General features: G+C 32.1%; 1 protein-coding gene across 5 annotated transcripts in view; it reads left to right on the top strand.

Moving 5' to 3' along the window:
• Positions 1 to 22,086, top strand: part of LOC145319607 (uncharacterized) — a 142,187-nt gene that overhangs the window by 64,266 nt on the left and 55,835 nt on the right. For all 5 annotated transcript variants that reach the window (XR_013879964.1, XM_080161838.1, XM_080161840.1 and 2 more), the window contains 6 exons: positions 7,394 to 7,493; positions 7,696 to 7,872; positions 12,213 to 12,278; positions 12,612 to 12,698; positions 18,128 to 18,174; positions 18,596 to 18,709. Coding sequence is in view for 4 of the 5 variants with exons in the window: in XM_080161838.1 (XP_080017964.1) it covers positions 7,394 to 7,493; positions 7,696 to 7,872; positions 12,213 to 12,278; positions 12,612 to 12,698; positions 18,128 to 18,174; positions 18,596 to 18,709 (591 nt within the window). In the remaining variant the exon portion in view is untranslated. The remainder of the gene's footprint in view (positions 1 to 7,393; positions 7,494 to 7,695; positions 7,873 to 12,212; positions 12,279 to 12,611; positions 12,699 to 18,127; positions 18,175 to 18,595; positions 18,710 to 22,086) is intronic.

Raw genomic sequence — 22,086 nt, forward strand, 5'->3', positions numbered from 1 at the left:
GAATTTTGATAACTTAGAAGTGTCCAAACTTTTTAACAAATGATTAAATCGACAGAAAAATAAACTTTAATTTTTATTTGGGATGTATATCAGTTTATCGTCCATTATCTTGCCCCTTAAGATTCCTGAGCTGAGATATATATGTATATGGCTCACATGAAGGAGACTAGCACCGAAATCGAAGAATGAAGAAAGCTAGCACCAAATGTCTTAAAGTGAAGAAAGCTAGCACCTAATGTTTTGACCCTTCTTAATTGTATTATGTATTAATCCTATTATATAAAGTAGTAAGCGTTTTTTGTCTGTCCCGAAGGATCTCGTTATCCGCTGAACCGATATTGTTCTCCTTTACAGTAAAGCTTCTTATAGGTCCTGGAAAGGTTTTAAACTATTTTTCGAGAGGTTGTCTTAACCCCCCTCTCCCCCAAAAAATAATTTTATTACTCTTTGGAAACTCAAATTTAAATTAGGATGAGGTCGACTTTTACTTCTCCTACCAGTGCAGTGCCCCTAGAGGCTTCTAGGGGCGTAGTCGCTAGTAATACATAAATTGCTCCTCCCTCTTTCTCACACAAAATATGTCCCGGCCCTTTTACACCTAAAATCCCTTCCACTATTGGAAATCTTGTAAATCTTAAAGATGAAGAACCCTAGCACCAATTGGTGTAGAATGAAGGAAACTAGCACCGGTGCTATTCTCCTTCATGTGAGCCATGTATATTTATATTAATATGTACAGTTGATACAATAAGTTTATGGTTACAGGGAATTAAGTTTAATTTAGCTTGAATTGTCAAACCCTCTATCCATATTGAATGATATGGTACAGTTGTTGAAAAGTGTTAGTTATACTGTGATCTAGGTATTTTTTAAAACATTGCATTATCCTTGTTTCATTGTCTTAGTGAGGTTTTTACAAGGATCTTAGGGATAAGATGATTAACTTTGAATTGATGGATAAACAAAATAACCCTTTCTAAAAATTACATCTATTGGTTTAATTTGGAATCACGATTCAACTTCGCCTATTCTCATTATCAAATCAAAATAGCATTTTACTACAGTATCAAAAAATGTTCCATTACAATTAATAAAATTCTTATAGCACAAACTTCTCTTAACCGTTTCTGTATCTTTGTGATTTTAAAACTCTATGCAAACTTGGTGATAAGCGCAATTGATTGCACACCGTATTAAGGTTGTTGAGAGGGGGCTAGATTTACTTTGATCCGGTTAATTTGCTCTAATCCTTTCCACACTCACCATCTTTCTTTATCTCCACTGTAGGATTTTAATCCCATTTAATTAAAATATGTGCAATAATTCACATACAGATATAGGACAATGTATATTGTATAATAAGTTTGTCCTTTTAGTTAGTAAATGTTAGAGGAAAAACAGTATTGTAGATTAATTTGCTTTATCTATATTTTATGTTACAAATGTATTTTGGTAAATGTTTATTTTCTTTTTGAATCTTCATTTGTTGTTGGACCACCCCTTTCTTCTTTAGATTACCCCTAGAGGCCTCTTGTGAAGTAGCCCCTAGTATATTATATGTAATAAGTCATTAAATGTAGACGTTAATATAAGTAAAATTCATTAAATAAACTTAATAGTCCATTTGAATTCCATAGCATATGCTTTAAACCTGGTCAGGAATAGAAGTGGATATGAACTGGTGGAATTATATTAATACAAAGAATTTATAAAACCTTTACAGTTTTCAATCATTAAAATGTCCATAGAATATAGAACAACGAAAAATTGCTTCATCTCATTCAATTCACGAGTACCATTTAAGCCTACTCTATTTTATCTTATTTGGTTTTGTACTTTTTAGTCAACTAGTTGCCTCGCCGCTAGCCTCTAGAGGAGGGTAGGGGAGTTCAGGAAAATAGCCTAAACCATTTCATTTATGACGCTTTCCCGGAAAGTACTACCCATTCGAACCTACAGTTTCTAAGATCTTAAACTTGTGACAAAAAAACCTTACTACTTTATATTATAAGATATGTAAAAAAAACATACACTTTTATGGAATTAATGCACACAATTACATTTTACACTAGGATTTCCTTTAATTTTGTATGTTTCTGCGTGTTTTTAAGTGTGTGTGTGTTTCTGTCTACGTTTAATTGTGTGTTGGTTTGTTTCTGAGTATGTAAGTGTGTTAGAGTTGAAACAAGTTAAAATATTTGAAATCAAACCTTAAAAAACTTCTTTTTCTTTTTAAAAAACAGCAGCAGCCTAGATGTACTGTTTATAGATAATTTGTATTTTTGCCCTCGCCAAATATTAAACAGCTACAGCTTTTTCAAATACAGTCGCTTTAATTTCCATGGAATTCTTGAAGCTGCAGCCGAAGCTGGTTTTGGTTTTACAGTTTCTGTATAGTAGCAAAGCCGTCTTTTTTGTTTACTTGATGTTTTATTAATCCACAGACGAATATACCAAATCTAAACATGTCACATTTAGATTGTTCAAGTCAAAATTGTCTGGAAATTATGATATTTGTATAATTTTCCTCCATATTCTAGGATCAAATTTAAACATATCATAACTATGTAAAATTGCTGAATAAAAGGGCTTTAAATCATGTTGATTTGAAAGAATAAAAACCTCAAATTTTAAGAAGAAATATAAATTATTGCAATTTGAATTTAAAGAAGAAAAAATTACACACTACATTGATTAAAAGTATCTTTTGCAAATACTAACCCTTTAAGTAACAGGATGTTTGTCTGTTTAATAGTTAGCGAAAAATCTCGTTTACTGCTGAACCAATTTGGTTCTCCATTAATTTTTTCGTTTAAAATCATAATTCAGTATAAGTATAGGAGTCGACCCACCCAACCCCAAATTCAGCAATTGTAATGCAAGGTCGATGAAAGCACCATATACAGGTTACCTGTATTTTAAGCATGCAATAGAGAACTTGTGGAAAACACATACCGACATCATACCCTTAATTTAAAGCGGCTGCGCTTATAGAAATATGATGTAAAGTTTACTATTATTCGAACCTGTTTGTGCTAAGATATGAAATATATTGTTCTATTTTTACATTTTAAGATGAAATATATGTTTTTCATATACAGGGTGCCAGAAGCATTTTTGGACAAATTTTGCAACAAAATTTACATTAATACATAACAAAATGGCTGTAAATTATTAAACTCTGAGGGTACTTTTTTACTTTTAAAGCTTTTGGTACTTTTAGTGAAACATAATTGGTTAGATCTTAACTAGTAGTGTCTTAAATTTTCAACCAATAATATTATAGACTTTGGGTATGTAGTCCAATATATATCTCCATTGTCTTATCCCTTAAGATTCTTGGTTTGAACACCCTGTAAAAGAAATATGAGTTATATCTGTCTTGATGTTTCATATTTTGTGCACAACAAGATATGACGTTTTCCCTTAAAGTGGAGGGTCGAGCACTGAAACCCCCCTCCCTTATTTTGAATTAAGGGAGAAGGAAGGATTCCTGTTTGGGTTAGGAAAAAATTTTCCCCTCCCTCTTTATTTCTAATTTATTTTAAAGATATGTAGGGAGGAGGGGGTTCTTGCTCAAAAGGCACCTTGTGAGAAAGCACCGAGGATATGTCATATAGGATTCTATCTATCTTCTTATGAAGATTTTTTAGGGTCTTTGATTTTTATACTTTACTTAACCTTTAACTTGTTTTAGAATATAATAAACATTCATTATTTTTTCATGAAGGGAGAGGACATTGGACTGTAAATTACAATGGTACCAAAAGTTTTATAAGCACTTCATCATTTTAGTTGGCTTAAACTGATACTGATACTTTTATTTAATTTTCATTGGTTGGTTTCAAACTTTTCATCTAACAATTTGAATCTACAGAAGGGGTAATTTTGGGGATAATCATTAGATATATGTTTGTTTAAATGTTCTTTGTCTTATACCTTAAATTTTCTGATTTTAAATCTTGACAATCAACACTTTAATTGCACGAAATATGTCACATTTATTTAACTCTATTTGGGCTAAGGCATTCCCTACTATTATACTATATACCGAACAACTGAAAAGATTGCTGTAGCAACATTTTTTAGCTTCTTTATTATGCCGTAATCCTTATACTAAAGTAACAGGATGTCTGTGTGTTTGTTTGTCTGTGTGTTTGTACCGAAGGATCTCGCTTACCGATCGGGTTCTCCTTAACAGGGTAGCTTCTCATAAGTCCCGGGAAGGTTTATAACTATTTTGGGGGAGGGTACCACCTTTCTCTCAGGGGAAATCGCCCCTAGAAAAAAATTACCCCTCCCGAAAAAGAGACTTGAACGAAACATAAACCAATTATTTCTGTAATTAGATATTTTAAATAAAAAAAAACATTCAAAGTGCCACTAGAGGCCTCTAGGGGCGTAGCCGTTAGTTCTACATATAACAACATTAAAACTTTATAAATATCTCATCCACAAATCCTTTTTATTGTTGCCCAAAAGTATTTGTTATGATGTATGTTTGTTTTTGCCCTTAACTTTTTTTGTGGGACAACATAATAATTCTAATGTTCTTTTTAAGTTGATCCATAATAGCGCAGCTACTATGAAATTTGTATTATAACATTGCATTTTAAATGCCAAAGATATGTTCCTTTGTGTGTGTGTGTGTATAGCCATAGTTTCTTAATGTTTGGACCTACATTGTTATGTAGTAGGATAAGACGCTTTCGACGCAACAGACCGACAAAGAAGACTTATAGTGTATCCTCGCTCATAAAATGGGTAAATGGGTTTACATTGTGCCATAATGTATATTAAGGTTACTTGGTTATACTAGATTGTTTTTGTTTGGTTTGGTTGAGTTAAGAAAGTCATTTTTGGTGTATTTTATACCGGGGATCTAAAGAGATAAGACAGTAGCCGATAAATTAATGTACATCCCCGATAATGACATACAAAATTACCTCTTGTGTATATTTAAATTAGTGGTTGAAACGCGTAAACACTCAACTTCCTAACCCAACTAATCAAAATCCAGTAAAAGTCTTCATTGTTGTTGGGCCAACAAATAAGAAAACGTTATTGTAAAACTTTGGAGACTAGTGTAATAAACAGCCCATTGTCCCCCTCTCTCTGATTTTATAACCTAATCATTAACATATCAATTTTATTTCGTTTTAAATTACTAGTTTTAAATAGTATCCATCATTTTAAATCTTATCAACAAATGCTAAAGTAATATACAATTAATAATGATATATCCAAAATAGTAATATTTTTTAGCTAAGCATTTATCAATATTACTTTCCCACATAACATACATACACATGTATATTAGAGGACCTTAGGATTGGATCATGTTCAAGTAAAGAAACTTGATTACTTAAAATGTAAAAACTTAAAAATTGGTAGACTTAGATAAGCATAATACTCAATGCCTGTAAGGACTTTTGGAATTGGGCCAAGTGTGGGTTCAGAATCCTTAACATAGGAAAGATAATCAATATTTCAAAAATAAGGTCTTAAAAGTATTAAACCATAAAGGCAATTGCCTGTTTTTTTATTTTTATTTTGCTTAATTATACCTATGGTATGGTTTCCGTACTCTTACATTACCCAATCTTAAGGTCTTTCAATGTAGATAATAGTTCATGTATAGAATATATAATAATATAATATTATGTACTAAAAGAATAAGATATTATTGCTGAATATAACATCTCTATGTATGATAACCAATGAATACTAATGTCAAGATTTATATTAGTATTTTTTTCTTATAGAGAACATTTTGGATGTACATTTACTTATCGTTCATTGTATTATCCCTTTAAAATATAGAAAACTATATATTTGAAGTTTTAGCTTTCTGATATGTTTCTAATACTAGTTTAAAATTATCCTAAAAAGTAAGCTTATTGTGTGATTCTAGCTGTTATGGTTCTAAGATGATATGATAAATGTAGTCAAGTATGGGTCACATAAAGAATAGTTTTATTAAAAACAAAACATAAAAAAGCACGACTAGGTAATAGTCAAGCTGAAATTGAATTAAGAAAAAGATAATGAAAGTTCTTCAATGACTAGTTTGGGTTATGAGGAAAATTTAAATTGTACCTGTGCAGGTTTTACGCTATTTTATGGTAATTTATCTCCTTTCCACTTTTTTCTAATGTGTAAAATTCTGCCTCTATTAAACTTTAGTTACTTTTGTTTTATCCACAAGTGTAATTTTGTTTATCATCATTGGGGATGAACGTAATTTTATCGTCCATTGTCCCCTGAAATTCCATGAGTTTGTTAGATTCGATGGAGAATGTGGACATTTTACATGTATTCTTTGATTTTAGTAATTCACATCCCTATTCTTTATCAAATAAAGATATTTCTTTTTTTTATGTACGAGTTATGAGAGAGGATTATCAATGTAGGGACCGAAAGTCAATATGACACATCTTTGGTAGAATACCTTAATACCTCAGTTGAACATATAACCCCCTCCCCCCTCTCATTCCTATACTATTTTGTTTGAAATCCAAAACATTTTCAAAATTAAGAGCTTATCCGTATATCTACGAAAAGTTTAGTGTATTAGTTATCAAGTGCATGGCTTTTTGGATGATATGGTAAACTTCACTTTTATAGATTTTGTCAACCTTGTTTCTAGCCCCAACGTAAAAATCTATCTTGTCGTTTAGTGATTTTTCTGAACAAACATAACCTAATCTAAAGTAAAGCTAAATTTTGCTATTATGTCTTGTTGCTAATATGACAGTTTGTAGTTATGATATTTTGGTGAAGGTATGGCTGTCTTGAACTATAGAGAGAGGGGACATACTGTAAATTACACTGGTCCCTAAAGTTTTCTTATTTGTTAGGTAGTTAAAAACTAAGGTTACTTTTTCTGAATTTTAATTGGTTGATTCTAAATTGCTCTGTCTAACCTTTTTACCAATAATTTTAATAAATAGAACGATAATTTAGGTTGGGATGTATATTTTATCTTCCGTTGTCTTATCCCTTACGATCCCTGAGGTGAAAGGTGGTTTCCGAGCAATTTCAAGGATTTTGTCTCATTTTTTTAATGTTTCCAGTTATTCTATATTCACGACATGCTATCAATAATTACTTGTCTCAGAAGTATCTGCATGGAAAACTACAAGTTTTCTTTTTATTTCAATATGAAAGAGGTAGACTGACTGTTTGTACCAAAAGATATCACTAACGTAACCGACCAATCCACTCTTTTCTTTTCAGGAAGCTTCCTATATATTTTGAAACTATTTTTGAAATTTTGAATTGCACTTAACAACTAAGGGTTTCGAGTGTGGTCTTTTGAAGGAAGTTAATTTTAATAGATATTTAAAATGATATTATTAGTGTTTTAAAATATTGAGCTGTTTTTTTTTAGATCGTTTGCGGTTAAAATTGGAGCCACCTCACAAGATGGATTCTAGGGGAGCTGGCTTTGTCACCATACATTCCAGGACCTTAGACTGTGAAGCACCCAGGTAAATAATCATGTGAAATTAAAGTTTAAATTTTTTAATTAGATAAAATTCTAATGAAAGGAAAACGTCATTTAGAAGATCAATGTCTTTTTAAAAATTAAACATTATATAGTTGTCTTGTATATGAGAGCTTCTCCAATGCAATGTTTGTAATTTAAACTGCCCTGTTTTTAAAGCTTGATTGACATCCTAATGTTTCTAGGTCAACCGAGTCAACACCAGTGCACCAGGTAGGACCACCTGGCCTACCCCTGGGAGCGGCCACACCCGCCTTGCCTGGCTCCAGCCTGGCGGTCAGACAGATGTCAACAGGCAACAGATCCTCCGGATTCCATCAGCACAAGAGAAGCCACAGTCTTCCAGGCAGTGTTTCATTCAGGTGAAAAATATTTTCAGCCAAAATTGTGAAGAAAGGCATTGACGGTAAAACTCTATATGCACAGTAAGGATTTCTAAACAAAGGATTGGCAATCAAATAAAAGTTTTGTTTGTTATAGAAACCATTTGCAATGGTGAGATTCTCATTTTTATACTTAAATTGGTGGATGTGCATTTATGTTTTTAAGTGATCTAGTAAGATCTTATAAATTGGACAACCCAATAAGTGGACAATTTTCTTAAAATCTCAACATTGGTCCCACCCAGGCTGGTTTTAGACTATTTAAATTCTGGATGCCGGTATTTTAGAGGAGCAAATGTTAAAACAAAATGATAGTAATTAAAATCTAATTTGTGAGAAGCATCATAGTAACTAATTAAACTATCCTTCCCAAGTTTTGATGGAATATTAATTACAATATCACCAGGGAGGTAGAAAACTATTGAATTTTAAAACCTTTTTATTGTTACCTGCCAAAGCCCATGTCTAAACATTGCTTTCATCCATTATCTAATCCCTATACTTGATAACACCATAGTCAAAATATCTTTGATGAAGGAAAGAATTGGATGAATAAAAGGCTACCTAAAGAAGTAAAGAAATATTAAATAAATTTGAAAAGTGTAATAAATGTAAAACAAGCTATACTAATATATGCTTCACGTCTTGAATATTTTTAAAATTTATTTAACAAACTCTGAAAATATTTGTTGAATCATCTATCCCTATGTCTAACCGTTTTCCCCCACCTCTCAAAATTCCTTCACCCTCCTTCTCATAAATGAAAGTTTATCTTATATCAAACAATCCCAAATCCTCTCTTTAATTAAAAGTCTAAAATCAAAGTGTTTAAATTGGATTTATTAGATTGAAGAAAGTAGGTAAAGAACAAAGTAATTTTGTTGATTTTTTTCCTAAAAAGTTTCTTAATGATAACCAATTAAAAGGGGAGGGGGGTAATGAAATTCATCTACCCATTCCTTGAAAATCGTCAACCATCTGTGCTGTGCCATTATAAAGCTTCCCTTACAATTTTGAACCGATTAGGTAGTCAGCTGTTTAAGAGGTCTTATTGCCACACACATTTACATATATGAAGCTACTTTAGTTTACAGGATATTCAGAGATAAGATAATGGATGATAAGTAAATCCTACAGTTCTCTTCTCCTTTTTATTCATGTATTTGTGCCTTTTGGTAGCTAGATAATATATTTTGGGGAAAAATAGTTAAAAAATTATGTTCTCTTTTTCTCTGGAGTTTTTAATTTAATTCCATTTCATAATTTGAATTAATTAAAGCCAGAAATGCACCCTTTACAAATCTTATGATAGGCCTTGGCATATTTTTTTCTGTGTCTCCGACTTTTAAATTTCAGGGAGGTAGGGGACATTAGACTGTAAACATTACTGATACCATGTTAACTCATTGGTTTACGAAAAAGCTTTAATTTAATTTTGACTAGTTGGTTCCAAATTAATAGTGTCCAATCTACATAAGTAACTTTGTTTATTGCTGGGGGTGAATATCAATTTATCGTCCATTGTCTTATCCCTTAAGATTCATTAAAACATTTGAATATTTTTAGTAGCGTAGGTACTCCATAACAAGAATATGTCCGTACAACCATAAGCACCTCACTTCCTTTATATACAGATAACATAAGACAAGCACGAACAAATGCGAATGCAAGACCAATGCAATTAAGAGCTACCCTATAACATGTCTTCATATCGTTTTAACATTATACTACTGTTAAATAGTTTGTCGCCCTGTTTTTTTTTATTGCTTCGCTACCTATGAAAAAATTTTCCTTGTTTTTTTTTGCGTCGTCTTGCATCATTTGATTATGAACCTGTCTCTTTATAATTCTCACTCTGCAAAGATTCCAAGTTTCTAGCCACTGCTTTACTACACACGACCTTAGAATAATAAAAAAAAGAATGAAAACCAAGTATTTTTGTTTCCTCTTATAAGGTTAAGGTAATCCTTTTCGACTTTTGGGAAATTAATGTCTAATGCCCTTTTAACATTTTGTGCTGTTAATTCAATATCAGTGTATTTTTATGTTTAAAATATGTCAACAATGGCCACTTTATTTCAGTCGACATATACATATAATAGTAATTGTTCTCATTTTATAACGACATTTCGACATAAGCCATTAAAATTGTGTGGCGAAAAAAGGCTAAAAGCTACAGTTATTATATATTAAATATTTACTGAAAACCTCATAAGGTTTTCTTTATTATTACTGTATTACAGTTAGCTCTTATTTGTTATCTAAATATAGTTTATTGTTACTAAAATATTTCTAATCAATAAAATTATAATCTGTGTCTACAAGGCAAAGCCTTCTCTATCAAGAACACTAACATTCTATTCCACTCTTAGAAATCAATCAATTTTTTTTTTATAATTTTTGAATAATTTAGTAAATCGAGGAGAAAAGGAACATTGATAAGTAGATTATTCTTGTACTCAAAGTTTATAAAAAGGTTTTTCATTCATTGCACCTGTAGGATTTTTCAAACATTTCAACTAATAATGTTAATTTACAGAATTCTTATTTTTGTATAATTAAGAATGTAAATCAATATATCATCCAGTTTCTTATCCTGTGAGCAGCTGTTTTTGGAGTTAACAGCTAAAACTTTATGCCTTTGAACGATTAGAACCCGCGTCATAATAAAGACTTTAAAAGATGTGCCTTGTGCTGCTGTTTTGGATCCACGACGACGTTAATAGTAAGAGTAGGGGGGCCCGAAACAGGCGCAATTAATTAACATGCACAGACAAAGGTCGTGCAATCAAACGGTTGGTTGTCGGCATGTCCCTCTAAACTCTACACAAGTGTTTGTTTGCCATGATCTACTATTATCTGTTATGCTTTTAACATCTTAAAGACATTTAATAACTTAAAATTGACTCTAAAAAATTGGTCCTATTAATTAAAATTTTTCCGAGTGTCTGCTATTATCCTATCAGCTGTAAAGTTTGAAGGGTCGTGCGCCTACAAACTTTTATCCATACATTTCCTAAAGGGAGAAACGGAATGATATCCTTGTAGAAAAAGAGTTTACCTTAGGTTAGGTTGTTTTTATCTGTCTGTTTGTACCTAAGGATTTCGCTAACCGCTGAACCGCTTCTCACAGGTTCTGAGAAGAATTGTAGCTAATTTGAAGGAGGGTAATGATACTTTCCACGAGAAATCACCCCTTAAAAATAAATGTCAATAGAAAAGTTCCACTAGACGGCGCCACTGTAGGGTGAAGAAACTTTTTTTTTTTAAAACTACAATCTATAGTGCCCCCCCTCCCCTCCGTAGCCGCTAGTTTATAATAAATCGCTCGAACAAGTAAGTTCTTTATTCGGTAGAAGCTTCATATGGAAGTTTTTGTTTTTATTTTTTATTTCTTGGATTGCAATCAAAGTATTTTATATTCTTATAGATGAAAACCCAGTTATTTAATTTTTGCTGGTTTACTAGATTTTAAAAAAATGAATGGTCACCTAGTTTGATGAATTTTTAGGTATGCTATTACATATATTCAATTTAGTGTACATTTTCTATGTTTGTTTATTGTTATTTTATTGATGTCTAAGAATGATTAAAACTAGTTAATAAACTTATCTCTACATTTATCTGTGAAAGATTTCTGCTTTTCACGTGAAGAGGCCACTTCAACTTTGGGCTTTTGTCTCAACTAAATTTCACATGCACCATTTTATACATCTCATAAGAACTCGTCAAATTTAAGGAAAGTTATATAATCGACCAAAAACGCGGCATATATTTTATTATTAACGCGACTTACATCACTGGTATTACATTGATGATTGATTACTTAATTCATATTTTTCTTGTAACCTTAGGGTATCTAATGGTTTTCTGTTTATTATTCCGAGACATTTTACCTTAAAAAACCTTTAATTTTGCGATATTTATTTAAAAGTCAACCATTTTAACCTTTTTAGGTATGACGTTCTTTTGAAAAATTAAAAAATTACATTTATTACAACAAGTTAAAACGTTAACCCTCAGAGCTATAGTCGAAGGAAATTGTTATTTGTATCCTCATAAAATTTTGTTGTTTTTATGTTCGTATTTTAAGATCTCAGAAATCGCTGGTCAGGTTAAATATGGGGTGGTTTTAGGCTATTTGCCTGACACTTACCTCTCTTCCCCTAAAAACTAAGGGCGATTAATCTAACAATTCTGGTTCTTAATCGTGAAATAAAAACATATATTTTTATGAATGTGTTCATCAAATATACCTAAGTTGTTTTGTTTTTATTTTCATGTCCACGGCAACTGTTTTTATATCTTATTTTATTTAGAATGAAACTGCCACAGCACCTGAACTTGTTACTCCTCAATGCAAATCCTTGCGTTAAAACTTACAGGTAAAATATTTAGTAAGTTGTCAATGAGAGGGTTGGCTAGGTTGAAAATTGACATAAATACCTAAACCTCCATTCGGAAAACTGTGAGTAAATTAGCCGACATAAAAGTGCCTATTTTTCGATAAATAAAAAATTAAAACCTTACGGGATTTTTTTAACCTATTGCGTATAGGGACACGAGCTATAAGAAGCTCTACCCACGAGGTGGGGACCCTAAACATAATTGGGGTTTATATAAAATTATCGTCCATTGTCTTATCCCTTATTATTCCTAAATATTGGAAAGTTTGCTTCTTTTTTTATGACTTTATCAGCGTTTTTATTTTTCCCTAGGTTTCATTCTGGTTTGGGTGGAGACATATCAGCTATGGAACTAATGGCAGAACCAAAGCTTACCGTAGCTTTTCCACAACAACTTTTGTAAGTATTTTTTTATGTGCCACAGTTATATTTCAGTGTATTCCATCAAAGTGCTTAGTTGAGCACTGAACCCCCCCCCCCCCCCAATAATAGAACACTTAAAGTGGAGGGGGGGGGGGGGGGTTAGTTTTCGTTTTTTGGTTCATTACTTTAGTTCAGGTTAGGGCATCGTGTGTAAAAGGCCCCGCAGAGTTGAGATATGGGAAAAAAAACTTGTAAAGGCTGTTTATTAGTTTGATTGAAGTTAAAATTATAATATTTTTTAGCTATTTATCTTTTTTTAGTTTAAAAAGTTGATAAGATGTAAAAGAAATACAATTCTCAAGAAACTTGTATTTACCACACACACACAAAACACAGAAAATGACATGGTTTTTATTGACATTGTTGCATGGGTTTGACACTTCAGACTCAATTTTTCTTACAAGCTACATGCACTTTTAAAGCTACTTAAATCCATTTTACCTTATATATCTTTAGTAGAAAAAAGGGGTATTTTCCCTTTCGTGATAACGCCTCTTAAGGGGCATTTCGTCATATTTTCACAGTAGATTTTCTCCTATTTCTAGCCCCTGCGGGGCTAATTGCCTAACCCTGCGAGGCAATCACCTAAAATGACCTATCAAAAGCTTATGTGAAAATAAGACGAAACGTCCCTTAAGAGGCGTTGTCATGATATGTACTATACCTGAAAAAAGGAAAGAATTGTTTGCACCAAAGATACTCTACATCTTTGGTGTAACCGTTTATTCAGCATATACATATTTATAATTCTAATTGCTATAGTATTAGATAAACACAATGAAATGGTGATTTTTAATCAAGGCTCGACAGAAGTACGGTCAGACAAAACTTAAATGTAGAAAAGCTTCGCTTTCGCAAACCTAAATGTTATGTAAAGTTGTATTGATAATTATCAGTAAATATATATTAAGTCGAATCTAATGATGTTTAAATATACATACATTTTGGGGAGTAGCGAAGCTGCTTTGTGGTTAATTTTCGTATGTTTGTATTGTTGTTGGTGTAACATGATTTTCTCTGGTGGCATTTGAGTTATATTGCTCACTTTTACTGTGAACATACCTACAAATAATGCTTTCAGTATACAACATACTCAGTCCGTCAGTCTGTCACTCATACTACATAAGATATTATATATATATATAATACATATTTATAGATTTACAAAATGTTTTTCCCCAAATATAACTACAACAGGCAGAAATTTGAATGCAAAACTGAAAGTATATTATACGTACAATGAACAAAATTAGAAATATTCCTTTGATACAATTGATTTGTTTGCAGTTAATATGTAACTAGTATTACATTGTTTACTCATTATACATAAAATTATAGACATTATACTCATCGAGGGATAAGTCAAAAGAAACTATACTAATCTACCCCCCCCCCCCCCCCTTTATTCATAAAGGGAGAGGTAGGTTTCTGGTAAAATCCGTAAAGGTTAAGTGTTATAAGTTAAAAACAGTAGTAGAACGATAAAAATTTATGTTAACTTAAAAAAAAAATTTTGTCTATAGTTCTTTTCAATAAGAAATACACATATTTAGTGAATATTATCGTTCTACTACTATTTTTAAGCCTTAAAACACACACCTTTACGGATTTTACCCGAAACCTACCTCTCCCTTACTGGGATTGTTATATTCGTCAGTCAATAAGTATTCCTTTCTTTTTAAAGTTTGTATCCTCCTAATATATAATGTAGTAACCTTTTTTTGTCTGTAGCGAAGGATCTCGCTAACCGCTGAACTGATATGGTTCTCCTTTTAAAGTGAAGCTTCTTATAGATCCTGAGATGATTTCATGCTATTTTGCTACCCTTCCACATTCTTTCAAATATAGAGCCTTTAGAAGCTAGGAGCACATAAAAAGTTATTTCATTTTGTTAAGTAAAGGTGTGACTATGCATAGGATAATTAGCAATAAATTATTCTCCCTGTCACTCAATATTTATTTCTTTGGTTTAAGTTCAATTAGAAGAAAAAAGGGGGGTAAGTTTAATTATCTTTAATTTTTCCCTCTATTCTTCTGGCTGTAATGAATGATTTGTTTGTATTACACGTAATAACTAATAAGAATATGTTTGTTTATAACACAACTCTAGCCAACAAGTAAACATAGGTATAGGTTAGTACTCGGGGATACAGAGATAGGATAATATTTGTTTATAACACAACTCTAGCCAACAAGTAAACATAGGTATAGGTTATCACTCATGGATACAGAGAAAGGATAATATTTGTTTATAACACAAATCTAGCCAACAAGTAAACATAGGTATAGGTTATCACTCATGGATACAGAGATAGGATAATATTTGTTTATAACACAACTCTAGCCAACAAGTAAACATAGGTATAGGTTATCACTCATGGATACAGAGATAGGATAATATTTGTTTATAACACAACTCTAGCCAACAAGTAAACATAGGTATAGACAGTTATTACCTATAGAATACAGGGTTTAGAAAATGGCTTTAATAAATCTACATCTATTTCTCCCATGTATATAGAAAATAAATGACTCCATCTAAAGTAGAACAAAATGGGGCATTTTCCTATTCCCTAAACCATGGTTATTATATTACTTTTGTTATATACTTAACATGGGTTTTACTTTTACCTGCTTTTTTTTATAAGCAGAATTGATAAAATAATTATATCTGTAGAGATTAACCAATGAAATACAGTAATAAGGTCAGAATTGGTTGAACTTTGCAGGGAAGCTATATAAAATGTTTTAGAGTGGTTTTAGACTATTGACTGTACTGAAAGTGGAAAATAAAAACGTACATTACAGTAATATTGTGTTGACTATGACTCTAAATTGTCAAATTCTGTTGGGTGGCTGTGGAGTTTAGACTGTTGAATTCGACTTTGAAATTGTATTAGAAATTATGTTGCTTTCACTCAAAGTACCCAGTCGAGTACTAACAACAAAAATTCCTTATTTTTATTTAGGGGTGGGGATTGGAAAAATAATCCCTTCTTATTTTCAATTCATTTCAATAATAAGTGAGGAGGTTATCAGCGCTTAACCGGCACTTAGTGTGAAAGCACCAAGTTTCCCCTAATGTAGATTTGTAAAACCTCTAGGTTCCTATATCAAATACCAACACGTATCTCTCACTTCATACCTAGCAGGGATGAGAGATAAACAATGAAAGCAATAATACTTCGTGTAAAGCTAAGCTTTTTAAACTATGAAAGAAATGTCTAAAATTTCGGGTATAGTCCCTTTCGTGGCAACGCCCCATAAGGGGTCTTTCGTCTTATTTTCAAAATAGCTTTGGGTAGGTTATTTAAGGTTAGGTTAGGTTATATTAGGTTAGGTGATTGCCCTGCAGGGTTAGGCAATTGGCCCCGTAGGGTTAGAGCATCCCGCAGGGGATTCTACTGTGAAAATACGAAGGGGCGTTGCCACAAAAGGGATCATACCCAATATTTTTTTATGTGAAAACTCAAATTTCATAAAGTGGATATTAGTCCTAGTCCTAAATTGGTGTTGAGGCGTAACAGTTTTAGAATAGGGTATTTTTCTATCCCTTTTCCCAGAAAAACGCAAAAATTTAATATTTGCAATGGAATTTTTCTTTTTGTTGGGGTACATTAAGGCAGATTGATAATATATTTATATCTAAAAAGGATAAATATGTCCATAAGTTCCCCAACAATCTAAATTTTGTATTATGTTAGAAAATATTCTTGAGCATTTTGTGGTTATAGTCCCTTTGGTGGCAACACCTCTTAACGGGCGATTCCTCGTTTTTTTTACAGTAGCTTTTGATAGCTTATTTCAGGTTATTTTGTATATGTACATTCAACTATTTAACATGAAAATATACCCAGTTCTTGAGTTTTAAAAATTATAAATATATTAATGGCGTGCATGCACAGTGATTCACCTGAGGGGTTGTGAAACCATTAGGTAAAGAAAAAAGGAGAAGGTAGCCCTTGCAAATTTCAATTTTAAAGAAGGTGCTGACACCTCCCTACACCCCTACTGTTATTAACAATGAAAAAGCTCTAACCACTATTACCTTTCACGAGAATACCTTTAAAAACAAAAGTTTTAATATTAAATTACATTTTTCATTTTATAGAATTTTGTAAATTGAATAATATAAAGAATATTATGATAAACTGAAAAATTTTATTGTTTGAAGTTGGAATGTTCTTTCTGTGCTCATTTTCTTTCTATTGTTTGCACCAACATGGATAAATATTCAGAAAATTATGCACTTCCAAACAAGGATGATTAACCCCATAAGCAGAGGAGATTATAGGATTAAAAAAAAGATATTAATAGAGTAGATGGTTTTTCGTTATGTGACACTCCTTGAGCAATTTTTAATGACAGCTAAGAAAATTACTGCTAATTTAAAACGGAATTTGGTCATTGTAATATCTATAAGAAATTTAAGACATTTATCTTTCATGGCAGCCGTGTAAATTACACTTATCTCACAGAATTTTATAGAGTAGATGCTTATTAGTAATAGATTATTTGGGTATAGTCCCTTTCGCGGCAAGGGGCGATTCTTCGTATTTTTCACAGTAGCTTTTCTCATATTTCTAGCCCCTTCGTGGTGGGGGGGGGGGGCACTAACCCTGCGGGGCCAATTGCATAATCCTGTGGGGCAATCACTTAACCCAATATAACCTAACCTAACCTAAAATAACCTATGAAAAGCCATTTAAAAAATACGACGAATCGTGCCTTAAGAGGCGTTGCCACGAAAGGGACTATTCCCCCTACTTTAGTATGATGCTAGTTACTTCTCATTTTTTTCGTTGGTTTAGAATAGCTTTATCACCGTAATATTCCCTAAGAAGCTCAACCTTGTCGGTCCAGTGGCTGCCGAGATTACTGACATTGCACTAATTTGTATTATATTATTCCCTGCTTATATATATGTGTGTGTGTGTGTGTGCTATTTTTCTGGTAAATTTATTCGCGTTCTAAGTCACAATGGAAGAAAATTTTATTTATTGTTCAGATATTTTGCAGTCGGACGGAGCACTACAAACTTTATGTGCAAAAATATATTGTAGAAAAATATTAAATTCTTGCACAACAATAGTTTAATTCTTATTTAGTAAGGGTTATAATAAATATTTTCCATTTATTATGTTTCGTTAAAATTAATTTTCGTTTGGTGTAAATAAAAAGAAGTTTGACTTGCACTTGAAGTTGATGATTTTAATAAGGCCTTAACCTAAACTTTCCAATCAACTGACCACACTACAAACACACTTACAAACTAGCTTGTTTGAGATACTCAATATAATATATTTTTAAACAATTATGATTCCAAAATATGTTTACTAGTAAAAGTAAATAGGTAAAGTTTATTTTTAAAACTTTAAAAAAAATTTTAATGATTATTTTTTTAGATCACTTTGGATTGCTGAAGAAAAAGAGTTGGTTCATGAAATTGCAGGTACGTTTCTCCTAAGCTTTTAAAGTAACGGGTTGTTTGTCTGTCCGCTGATATGGTTCTTCTTTGCAATTAAGTTTCTAATATATCCAGGGTAGATTTTAAACTCCAAAGAGAAATCCCAACTGGAAAAAAATTCATTTAGTCGATAAAAAAAGCTATAATAAAATGCTTAATAAACTATTCAAAGTATCAAATGCTATGGAGAAGTCTAACTAACATTAATTAATATCAATCTGACCTTAATTGCACGGTCATTTTCTTTGTCCTAAAAAATTTATAGTTAGAAGTTGCGCCTAATTATTGACCACATTTTCCATTTACCATTGAAGTCTTTTATAAACGGTTAGGGCTGATATTCGAACAAATCATCTCTCGAACAACTTTGAGATTAGTTTGTACCTTATTATATTAATAATTTTAGGGCTAGGAGAGTTGAAAGAGCCTTGTCATAGAAACCAAATGATGTGGTTAGAAAACCATCTTAATCTCATCAACATCTATTCTACTGCCATGGAAAACATGGAAAATCTTAAAGGTAATTTGGATATTTTTTAGTAGCGCGGCTTTTTTTCATAATTCAAAGGTATGCTCGTCCATCTGGTTTACCAGAAACAATCAAGGATCTAAAGTGATAAGACAATGGCCGACAAAGTGATGTACATCCCCGTTGATGAAACACAAAATAACAATTAGTGATTGAAACATTTGGACAATCAACCTAATGAACGAACCAATCAAAATTCAGTAAAAGTCCCCAAAGTTGTTAAGCTAACGAATAAGAAAAAGGTACTAGTATAATAAACAGCTTATTTTCCTCTCCCTCTCGCAAATAAACGATAGTAATTTTTTGTTATTTTGAAGAATTTATATTGGCTTCATACTGAGGGAAATTTTATTCGAAGGGAAATAGCCTAGAACCAACCTAAGACATAAATTCAAATATTGATAGACCAAAATACTACTATAATAATAAAAAAATAAAGTAAAGAATCGCTTTCACTACATTATGTAAATAACGTAATTGAAATTCATTTTCCGTAAACAGGAAAAGAGTAACCCAATCTAAAAGGATTTTATAGAAAATCAGGAAGGAAAGGAACCATGTCAGTAAAAATTATCCTCAGTTTAAAAAATTGGTATTATCCTCTTAGAATTTTTTTTTCAATATTGAAAATTTGAGTACCCCCCCCCCCTCCCCCCGACAGCGAACTATGAACACTGGCCGCAGCGCTCGGCTCCCTAGCCTGCCTAGCCGCAGAGCTCGGCTCCCTAGCCTGCCTAGCCGCAGCGCTCGGTCCCCTTGCCTGCCTAGCCGGAGCGCTCGGCTCCCTAGCCTAAAACCTAACCTAAAATAGTTGTTCGTCGGTAGTCGTGGGGGGGGGGGGGGGGTGGTTGTACAAAATTGAAAAAAATTTTGAGGATAACGCCAAAAAATTAAAAGCTACTCAAAGCAGTAAATATAACTAGAAGGTTCGACCACAGAGGCCTCTAGGGGCACTTGAGTTATGCGGAGGAGGAGGAAAAATCGACTTCTAATTTTAGTTTTAAAATAAAAAGTAAAAAAGTTTCTTGAAGAGTCATTCTTCTGTGGGCGATTTGCCTTGGGAGGTTGATACCCTCCCCAAAATAGTTTAGTAAACCCTCCCTTTAGTGTAAAGGAGAGCCATAACGAGATCCTTTACTACAATAAAACACAAACAAACGTTTATTACTTTTATACAGGGATGAGAACATTAATATATCTTCCAATATCCTATCTCTGTATTCCTAGAGAAAATATTCTTGCGAGAAATTTGAAACCAATTTTGATTTTGTGTTCAGCAAATAGTTCCAGGATGGATTGGTTAGAGTCGGGGACCGGAGGGAGGGGACATTGGAATTGGATTGTATATTACACTGGTACCCAAAGTATTATAACCTTTTTGTTGGTGAAGCATTTTGGGTACTTGCAATTTAATATATTGGTTCCAAACTATTAGTATTTTGATTTTATATTATCTATGATTTATTCATTTAAACAAAGGCGATATACAATTTTTGCAGTGGGTTCTCTTTCACGTAACTTTAAAGTTACTCATAATATATTTATTTGTGTAACATAGTTTAATTTCCTTCACATTTTTAGCTAGATATCAGGATATAAGAATAGGTTAAAAACCTAATTACTTATTCATAGTCGATTACTACATCGTATTTTCTTTCTTCCTTACCCCTGCGGGAACATTTGCGCCCCTATCATCTTGGGGCGCTGTATTTGATATGAAGGAAAACGGCAGAAGACATTTGTAAAGATTCCCTATAGGGAGAACTCAATCGGTTAAGTAATTTCCGAAATCTTTAGCTACAGACAAAAAAATCATACTACTTTATGTATAGCACTAGCGGCTGCGCCCCTAGAATCTAGAGGATCTTTATTCTAATATGTAAGGGAAGAAAAATACCCTGAAGCCATACAAAGGCTTATTTTTAAAATAAAATAGCCTATAACCATCGCAGGACCTTTGAGAATCTTCACTGTAAATGAGAACCATATTAGTTCAGCGGTGAGTGAGATCCTTTGCTAGAGGCAAAAAAGCTTACTACTTTATATTACAGGACATGTTCAACATAGTGATAGAAATTTTTATATTATTTACTATTTTTGCGTATCTTTACATCCCATATTTGTCCAATTTTAATCTTTGTGATCATTTCATTTCCCGTGTATTGAAATGTCCAACCATAAGTGACAACTCGATAAGTAACATTTAAAGCATTTTTTTGGCTAAAGGCTGAGAAAAAAGCGAGCCTTTTTTATAATTAGAGTCGGACCGACCGTCTGTTGAACGGTTAGCTCTTTTCGTTAATTTACGTTTTAGAATGGTTTTACAGATTTCAAACTTTGCATGATAATTTATATAACAGTTAGGTACGATTTAGGAAGCGTTATAACTCTATAATCGTTAACAGAAAGTCCTTCTATTTAAAACATGTTGATTTTTAACCTTTTTAATGACCATTTTTTATGTTATAAAATTTCCAATTTATCTAATTTTTGAAATACTGATTCATATTACAATAAGGTACAATGTTACAAACGAAGCATCTCTATAATCTGTATTTAAGCAGTTTTGCAACAAATTTAATTACAATTTGCTTATTCATTTATATTCTGCTTTTTTTAGTTCTGACTACAAGTGGTAATGTTCGTTTGTCCTACAGTTTCAGAGCTTCGCTTTTATGGATGATGTCATCCTTGCTATATTTAACTTATGTGTATCATAAATCAGTGAGGGAGGGGACTTTGGGCTGTTTATTACACTAGTCTCCAAATTTTTGTAATTACGCTTTCTTACTCGTAGGCTTCAAACCTTTAGGGAATTTTATTGAATTTTGTTTGGTTAGTTCATTATGTTGATTGTTTAAACGTTTCACTCCGTGACTACTTAGGTTAAAACACTAAGAAACAATGGCAACACACACACCAATAATTTCACTTCTTATTGCAGAAGGGGTAATTTTGTGTATTAACAATGGGGATGTACATCAATTTATCGGTCATTGTCTTATCCCTTTAGAACCCTGAACATAAATGATATTCAATTCAAGGTTTATTTTAGTTGAAAAGACAAAGTTAATGAAAGTTTGTAATTAAAACAGTAAATTCTCATTACAGTTAGATAACTGCTTATTTTAATTTAACATTTAATTATAATTACAATTTCTTTTCATAGATTTTTTTATTTCCTAAATTGATTTGGTTAGTCGTTACAAGGTTTATTTAAGTTGAAAAGACAAAGTTAATGAAAGTTTGTAATTAAAACAGTAAATTCTCATAACAGTTAGATAACTGGTTATTTTAATTTAACATTTAATTAGGATTTCAATTTTTAATGAAATTTCTTCTCTTGCTTGAAATCCGTAATTAAAAAG

The sequence above is a fragment of the Acartia tonsa genome, chromosome 5, assembly GCF_053477335.1.
Source record: "Acartia tonsa isolate MP-2025a chromosome 5, ASM5347733v1, whole genome shotgun sequence".
Classification (NCBI taxonomy): Eukaryota; Metazoa; Arthropoda; class Copepoda; order Calanoida; family Acartiidae; genus Acartia; species Acartia tonsa.